The following is a 9,176-nucleotide window of genomic DNA, read 5'->3' on the forward strand; positions in this document are numbered from 1 at the left end:
TTGGTTTGTAATGATTAGTTAGGTAGTGTAGCTTAGCTTTTATTCATTCGGACTCTCCTGTGTGAGGGCATCAATGTTGTAATAATGTGCATGGCTTCCAACCCTACCTCTTTCTTCCTTTTATTTATCCGCTTTTGATGGTTAGATTAGGGGCATCACATTTCAATTAACATATCGCATGTTTGCATCCAATCATTTGTCTTACATACACCGAGGCTCGGTTCATCACTTAAACTTGCATTGTCGTTTATTACCTCGTTGAATACGTGTTTAAATGCATGCTATGAAATTGTTGCAAATAACGTGTTAAGTAGCCGAGCCTATTTTAGTTGCATTATTGCATGCGTTGCATTAGCCATCTTTTATAGTTAGGAATCATGCATATTTTTTTTAACTCTTTTGTTTTATCTTAGCTTGATTACTAGATGAGTTTTTAGTGCTTTAGCATACTTGCATGAGTGGAGTGACTGCCATGACTAGCATGCTTTCCATGAGGCTAAATGCTTACTTGTTAAAATGTTTGAATGCCTGTGGATGAAGGCTTGTTGCTTGAATTGGAATGATTCAATGAATGTACGTTTAAGCCCACTTTGTTAAGTGGCAAATTCATGAGCATTAAGCCCACTTTGTCAAGTGGAAAATTCAAACCCTTTTTGAAAAACAAACGTGAAATTGAATTGTTCCAATTCGAGCAAACTAGTCTATACCTTGTGTGCGCACATCACATAGTAATGCTAGCTTAATAAATCGATATCATATCACGATTAGTAGAGATCGATCTTTGATCGGCAAGCGGGGGTGCTCAAATGCATTCATGACTTTCCCCTCTTGTACCTAAGTTCTCGAGCTGAGACAATCTTAGTGATGACGAACATGTGGCCTTTGGCACGAGTCATGAGTTTCCTAAATTTTTCAAAAATATTTAGATGGCGACTCTGTATCTGGCAAAGCAGTCCAATTTTGGCAATTTGATTCAAAATCAATTTTCCAAAAGATTTGCCGGATTTGGACTCTTCGGTGTTTATCAATTTCACATTGTACTTGTGAGATTAGATTTAGAACCGCAGGAGTCCGAACTGTAGTGCTTATATTTCAAACTTTCGAAAAGGGGGCGCGAAAAAAGCTGGGCTACACCTAGTATGTATTGGCATCCTGCAGAAAGTTGCAAAACAAAGTTAGAAAATATGCATGATCTTATATACAAAATCCTAATGCAATACATACACAAGAATTCAACTATAGATTCGGCTACTAATATATGACATGTGAATCATCTCAAGACATGAGATAGCGCACATAATCACATAATAATTGATTAAATCCACATATGCAAATGAGCTGAATCCTAATGCATGAAAGCAAAGTATGATGAAAAAGAAAACATGATGCATATTTACAGATATGGAAAGCAAGTAAATGAAAGGGATAGAGAGAAGTAGGGCGGGAAATTATTCCAACACTGACTAAAAGAAAAATAAAAGACATGCTATTAAAAATTATTACAACAAAATCATAAGAATATACATAAATGATTTAATAGAAAACTATAATCATTTGTTGAAAATTGCGTTATTTGTTGCTTGGAAACTGCTCTGTTTTGCTCATCTGGAAATTTCTGTTTTTCATGTAGCAAAACTAAAACAATGCAAACAAAACCTTTCCAAGAGATGCTATATCATATGTACAAAAAATATTAAATGGAAAATCTGGCAAGCATGGGAATTGAGGCTAGAAAACACCAAAATAAAGAAATAGGTGGAAACCCAACATGATGTTTATTACAATCTATCAAATTAAATGAATTAAAACAAGAACAAATTCAAGCCTAAGAAATAGATGGGAACCTACATCAATCTCTTTGTGAATAAGGGAAAATTAATTAATACCCAAATCCATACTATTGAGTGGAGAGCATGGATTAGTGCATATCATTTCTTAGTGGAAGCTTTGCTTTGGAAGTAAGATTCAACAAATTTATTGAAGACTCCTCTTCATCTCATGGAATAAGAATGTTTCCATCCCTTTCCATGTTCAAAATGGTTGAGAAGAGAGTTTTCAACATCTTTGACCAAAAATCTCTTACTACTTCCAAGGAAAATAATATCAACAAAATAAAAGCCAACAACTTCCTTAACACCAAATCTCAAGACTCATCCAACTAGCTCCAAGCGACAACTATCACTACCCATTAGAATTGAGTATGGATTGAAGTAAATGAGCCAACATGTTTGGATAATGGGATAGATGATGAGAAAGTGTACATATAAAAAAATTGAAAGAAATTACAATACATAATTAAATATTCTAAAAAAAATAAAAAATCTAAGGAACAGAGGTTCGGCCTTCCACTTTCACAATCTAAATAACACATATTTAAGACATTAAAGAAATTGTAAGAAAATAAATGAGAAAATTGCAAAAATTCACCTTTTGTAGAAAAGAATGAATTTTTTTGTTATCAAACTTTCTTCTTTACACTCTCACCATTATAGGGTACGGTTTGGAATCTCAGTAAGAAATTTCAAGTTTTAGCTTTATTGGAGTTGTCGGTGGTATATATATCAATGGATAGTGTGTGGGTGAAAATCTGACCACATTGCCCGTTTAGTGATCAGCTGGAGAGCACAAGCAGAATAGATGGCTTAAGCAACCTGAAACAGAAAGAAAAAAGCTCCGGCGGTGGTTCTTCCACCCGGGGGCACTCCGACGATCAAGTCAGTATATCTCTCAAAGATAATCAAGTATTAAATTGAATACTCAAAGTATAAGTTACATACCTTAGACCCACGGGGGTGCCTCTCTTTTATAATATACTCAATCCAAGTCCTACTAGAAGTATGACTTCTATGAATTCCAATTTACTGTTTACTCTGGACTCTTCAAGAGATAAAGATAAACTCCCTAAGAGCTTTATCCTTATCTTGGTTAAGTCCCCTCTTTCCCTTAGGACTCTTGCCCTTTATCTCGGATTCCGATATCTTCGGAGATGACCTCGGCTTCTCCGTGATTACCTCGGCATAAACTACCAAGGCACGTGGCACCTCGGTTGACACGTCGGCGTCACCATGCCACGTGTTGGTATTCAGAAAATATATCCCCACAACTGCCCCCTAGGGTCTATTACCTCGGCATTCTGAGGTGATGGAACCTATTCCGAAATTTTGTCACTTTTTTTCTGAGTAATGGCTCAAAAACTATTTAGCCAAGATTATCTACTTTCAGCCGACGTGTTCTCTTCGGAGAACAAGGCTTCGGTCGTACTCTCCCATGCGTATGAGCTGTCATGCATATCTAACTGTTTCTTTTACGTGTTTCGCCTTTATTGGAGCGTGCCAGTGACGCGCCTGAAGCTGTCTGTTCATTTCGTCTGCGGCGCCTGACGCGTGCGTTACCCTAGGCCTAATGATTACCCTAATTTTGCCGCCGTTTCACATTTTTGACAAAACTTTTCTTTTGCCACTATCTTTTCTTCACTTTTTCATTCCGTCTTCTTGCTCTTTCTCTCTCTGAAAGCTCATTCTTCTTCGAATCTGCCATCGCCTCAATCTCTCTTCTGGATTTGCTTTTAACCCCTCATTCTTGCAAAGCCTTCTTTGCTGTTGCAACCGGTTTCTGGGTTCGGCGAACATTGCCTCGGCTTCATTTGTCCTGGTAAGATCCTTTCCTTTAATTCTTCCATTCTTTTTATGTGCTTTTGTCTGTCTGTCGCCATTACTGATCTTGTTCGAGGTCTTGGTTTTATTTGTATCTTGAATTTGTGGCTTTTACCTTGAACTTCTATGCTTTTTCATCATTCTCTTTGCCGCTGTCCTTGATTTTTTTTGTATTTCTATTGTTTCTGAGAACTATACCTCTGTTCTTGAATCTGAAACTTCATCTTTGTTTTCTCTTTTTTGTATCTGCCCCAGATCTGTGCCCTCGATCTTTATCTTTATACCTTATAGATTTGGGATTTGTCTGTAGAACCCTTAATCTTTAGGGAAACCTGAAAAACGCACACCTTCTGAAACATATTCCTCTTAGTTTAAGCCAACATAATGGGTATGTAGAGGCATAGGGTAAATACCCCGACAAAACTTGAATACTTTAGGCAAGAATTCTCTATCCCAGCCGATGTTCATCTTAAGCTGGCTGGGGATAATGATACCATCGTGCCCACAGACCACACAATGCCCTTTCCAATAGTTGCTTTTACCGAATGTGGACTTCGGCTTCCACTCGATCCCCTTTTTCGTCAAGTTCTCCATTTCTATAAGCTGAACCCTATGCAACTTACTATCAATTCCTATAGGGTAATTAACGGTATTATTGCCCTAGCTAGGCAAGAAAACCTTAGAATCACCCTAGCCGACCTTCAATATTGTTATACCATGTGCCCTCTTGATCTGAAGGATAGGGGTTTTGTCTATTACCTTAAGCCGAGATCCACTCAGTACAAAATTATAGCCGACCTCCCAGACTCCAACAAGGGGGCTGGAGATGATTTTCTCATTGCTTCTGGAAATTGGGAATTTGGCCCAGATGAAGATGTCCACCTCTACCCTCTTCCTTGAACAATTACAGAGGGCAAGAGTAAGAGCCCTGAGTCAACACTTTAGTTGTTTTTATTTAAGACTTTAATACTTTGTTTCTGACGTCTGTTTCTTTGCAGATCTTCATCAGCCACCGAAAATTTTTCGCCAATCCTTCTTCCCAGGAACAGATCTGAAAACACTTCTTGGCCTCCCAATCCATAAACGAAAAGCCCCAGTATTACTAAACTTCATCCCTACATACAAATCCACCTTACCCGACGTCCCAAGAAAAAGGAAGAAGAGTCTCTCTCCACCCACAGCCACAACCTTAACTGCTTCCACCTCCAGAACAGATCAAGAGTCTACATCTGACCCAGCCGATCTTCCATCAACTTCGGCCCCCTACTTAATACCAATTCCTGAACGTAAACGCCGACGAAAGCTTGTAAAGACTGCCGAAATGGTTCATCCAAGGCCTGTCGTCCAAGACCTTCTTGCCGATCTCCCAACCGACGCCGAAGCCGCACCAACGCAATCAATGCTCCCACCCAAACCAAAGAGGGTAAAAAAGGCTCAGCCTAAAGCCAAGGCTATAGATGCCGAAGCTGAGGATGCTCTGCCGATTTCGAAGCTAGCTGAAAGCAAAAAATCAGCCTCTACTTCAACCAAGAGGTCTGCTGAGGGCCAACCCTCAGGGTCTACACAAACAAAGAGGCCAAGGTCATCGTCTGCGACGACCTCGGCTTCGAAGAAGCCCGACGTTCCCTGGGCCCCTGATCTATCCCTGGAGGATACGCCCATCATGGCTAGTGAAAGTGCTGACGACATTAATGTTGCTGTCGCCCTTAGCACTGCTCTTCTTCTACCAAATGACTTGGAGCGAAATAGCAAGCTTAGTGAGTATGAAAATTATGCTCTTATGCTCCAACACTCTGCTCAAGTAAGTATTTCTGTTTGTACTTGTGATTTTTTCTTCTGTTCTTCACTGAGAGTACTGTCTCACATTTCTGTTTTTCTGCAGGCCATTCAGCATGCCCACTCATTTGCCATGCAATCCTTTGAAAATCGTCAAAGGTTGGTTGATATGAAAAGGGAAGCATCTTCTATGAAGAGAGAGATCAAGTCTCTTGAAGCAAAAATGAAAAAGTTGGAGGATCAAGCCGAGGCTGCAACCAAAGTTCAAACTTTAGCTCTTGAGAAAGCCGAAGCTGCTGAGGCCGTTAGAAAAGTTGCTGAGGCTGAGAAAAGAGAGGCCGAGGTTCAGAAGGCCCAAGCGGAGAAAGAACTCCAGCAAGCTCTGGCTACAAAAGAGGCCGAAATCAAAGAGGCCGACGAAAAGGCCTATGCTCAAGGTATGGCCGACGTCGCAGAAGACTACAAGCTTCAAGTCAGGCAGGCATGCAACAGGGGATTTTCCCTTGGTTGGATGTCCTTGATAAAGAAGCTTGACCTTCCTGCTGACTCGCCATTGCGTCAGGCCGACGCTATTCCGTTACCGTTTCCTCCTCCTCCTCCTGAAGGTGAATCAGAGTTTGAGGCCGAGGCCGTTGATGAAGATGAAGAAAAAGATGATGGTGACGCCTTGGTGAGAAGACCCAAAAATGCTGCCGAAGCCAAGTCCCCTCCTCCTGCTGAGCAGGTTATGGACTTGACTTTGGATGAGGAGGGTGATGGGGGTGAGGGGGCACCCAAGGAGACTGCCACTGGGCAACTATCATCCAATATTCTGTTGGTAGAAAGAAGTGTTGAGTCAACAATCGCTGAGATTGATGCCGAGATAGAAGCGGAGAAAGTGGCCGAGGAGGTACCACCAGAGTCATCTGAGGTCCCAGTCCCTGCAGTGGCTGATGCTGAAGAATCTTGAAAAAAAATTGTCCTTTGTACTTTTTTCCTTCTTTTTTTTCTGTTTTTTGCGCTTTGTACTTTTTTACTTTCTGGGTAATGCAAAACTCTTTCTTTTGGCCGACGTGGTTTCTTCAATATGTAGCTGCAATAGTTCTTCTTCTGGATGTTCCAATCTTGTGATATTCTGTTGACTATTTCTGCATAGTCTTGTACTTATGAAATTTTTGCATATTTCCTCATGTTGCTTCCTTTGTGCAATCTCCTCGGGGTTTCATACCTCGGGTATAATCATAAAAGTATTTAATTCGGCAAGATACTGTCCTGCAATCTTTTCATAAATTTCAACAAGTATAGAACATATAGAATGTAAACTTTGCAAGCTTCTTCTCAATTAAGTACTAGATGATAATCTTAGTCTGACCTACTTGTAAATTGCTACAAATTTTAACAAGTAATGAACAATATACTTAGCCTTTACTTTAACCTGTAACTTTCTGTATACCTCAGCGGGTGGTCATATGTCGGCTTAACATAGACTTGTAAATTGCTACAAATTTCAACAAGTGTTAAGCATCTTCCCTTGGGTGTAAACAACCCACATATTGCTATGAGATCTTAAGCAATAACCTCGGCCTATCTTCGACTTGTAAATTGCTACAAATTTCAACAAGTGAAGATAAGGAATCAGCTTAATTCCAACTTGTAAATTGCTACAAATTTCAACAAGTGGATTAAGGAATAACATCGGCTTAACTTCAACTTGTAAATTGCTACAAATTTCAACAAGTGAAGATAAGGAATCAGCTTAATTCCAACTTGTAAATTGCTACAAATTTCAACAAGTGGATTAAGGAATAACATCGGCTTAACTTCAACTTGTAAATTGCTACAAATTTCAACAAGTGAAGATAAGGAATCAGCTTAATTCCAACTTGTAAATTGCTACAAATTTCAACAAGTGGATTAAGGAATAACATCGGCTTAACTTCAACTTGTAAATTGCTACAAATTTCAACAAGTGAAGATAAGGAATCAGCTTAATTCTAACTTGTAAATTGCTACAAATTTCAACAAGTGGATTAAGGAATAACATCGGCTTAGCTTTGCCTGAGTTTGATATGTCTTCAAAAACATCCATGCATAACTTTATCAATCGAACATGTTGAAAAGGATTCTGAAAAGACTTTATTGATAATATCGGCCAAATAATGATGTTTATCTAATGATAGAAAAATTTCAAATTACAAGTATTCCAAGGTCTGGGCAATGCTTTGCCCTCATTGTCCTCAAGCCGATATGCTCCATTGCCTAGTACTGAAGTAACTCTGTAGGGTCCTTCCCATTTTGGGCCAAGCTTGCCTTCCCTGGGATCCTTCTTGTTCCCGACGACTTTTCTTAGGACTAGGTCGCCAATTTGAAAATCTCTTGGATTAACCTTCTTGTTGTAAGCTCTGGCAAGCTGTTGTTGGTATACTGCGAGCTGAATTGCAGCTTTCTCTCTTCGTTCTTCCAACAAATCCAGGTCTCGGGCTAAGAGTATGTCATTGGTGCCATTCTCTACTCCCTGGGTTCTGATCCTTGGGATGCCGATCTCTAATGGGATGACTGCTTCTGTGCCATAGGCCATGGCAAAGGGGGATTATCCTGTTGATCTTCTCGGCGTAGTCCGATATGCCCAAAGTACGTTGGGCAATTCGTCCACCCACTTTCCTTTTGCTGCCTGCAGCCTCTTCTTTATTCCATCCAGGATTACTTTGTTGGATGCTTCTGCTTACCCATTGCTTTGAGGAAAACTTGGTGTTGAGAAATAATTCTTGATCTTGAATTTTGCGCAAAAGTTTTTGATGAGTTTGCTGTCGAACTGTGTCCCGTTGTCGGCAACAATTGCTCTTGGAATCCCAAATCTGGTGATTATGTTTCTCCAAATAAAATTCTTGACGTCCACATCTCGGATTTTGGCAAGAGGTTCTGCCTCTATCCATTTTGTAAAGTAGTCTGTTGCTACCAGCAAGTATTTTCTCTGCCCAGTTGCCTAGGGAAGTTGTCCAACCAGATCCATGCCCCATTGGGCAAACGGCCAAGGGCTGGATACTGGGTTTAGGTCGGTAGCTGGCTGATGTATCAAAGGTGCAAACTTTTGACATTGTTCACACTTCTTTACATAAGCTTCGGCATCCTTTTGCATGTAGGGCCACCAATACCCCTGGGTAATGGCCCTGTGGGCTAACGATCTGCCCCCTGTATGGCTTCCACAAATTCCTTCATGAATCTCGTAAAGGAAATCTTCAACCTGCAAAGGATGTACGCACCTTAAAAGTGGTCCAGTGAAGGACCTCCTGTAGAGATGGCCTTCCGCTGTTAGACAGAATCTGGCCGATTTCAGCCTAATTTTATGTGCTTCTTTATGGTCTTCTGGCAGCTTCCCCTCTTTTAGGAATGCGATGATTGCATCCATCCAGCTTGGTCCAAAGCCCACGCACATTGCTTCTTGTTCGGTGCTTTGTTTATCTATGCTCGGGGCCGACATGTAGTCGATCATGATTGTCCTTGTTTTTCCAGTTTGAATTGAGCTGGCCAAGTTGGCTAACGTGTCGGCGTGAGTGTTGTCATCTCGGCTTACTTGGAGTAATCTGCAGTTTTGGAATAGGGCTGCTAGTCGGATGACTTCCTTTGCATATGCTGACATTCTTTCGTCTCTGGCTGCAAATTCTCCTGTTGACTGGTTAACAATCAATTGTGAATCACAAAATACAATTACCTCGTCTGCCTCTGCTGCTGCTGCTAGCTTTAGCCCTGCGATTAAGGCTTCATATTCTG

The 9,176-nt window shown here is 40.6% G+C and overlaps 1 protein-coding gene across 1 annotated transcript; it reads left to right on the top strand.

Annotated features, from left to right (window-relative positions):
- Nucleotides 1–4,896: 4,896 nt before the first annotated feature.
- Nucleotides 4,897–6,562, top strand: LOC145789627 (uncharacterized). The gene is made up of 2 exons (XM_082866711.1): nt 4,897–5,454; nt 5,536–6,562. Exons 1-2 carry the CDS (start codon nt 4,975–4,977, stop codon nt 6,376–6,378), a joined length of 1,323 nt encoding a protein of 440 aa, XP_082722837.1. The 5' UTR covers nt 4,897–4,974; the 3' UTR covers nt 6,379–6,562.
- Nucleotides 6,563–9,176: the final 2,614 nt, after the last annotated feature.

Source organism: Camellia sinensis, chromosome 1, assembly GCF_055761805.1.
Source record: "Camellia sinensis isolate YWXY chromosome 1, ASM5576180v1, whole genome shotgun sequence".
In the NCBI taxonomy this organism is placed as follows: domain Eukaryota; kingdom Viridiplantae; phylum Streptophyta; class Magnoliopsida; order Ericales; family Theaceae; genus Camellia; species Camellia sinensis.

Bases quoted from the DNA above. Each gene is read 5' to 3' on its own strand.
- LOC145789627 (XM_082866711.1), top strand. From the start codon at position 4,975: ATGGTTCATCCAAGGCCTGTCGTCCAAGACCTTCTTGCCGATCTCCCA. The intron at 5,455-5,535 runs GTAAGTATTTCT...GTTTTTCTGCAG, and splicing joins TGCTCCAACACTCTGCTCAA to GCCATTCAGCATGCCCACTC.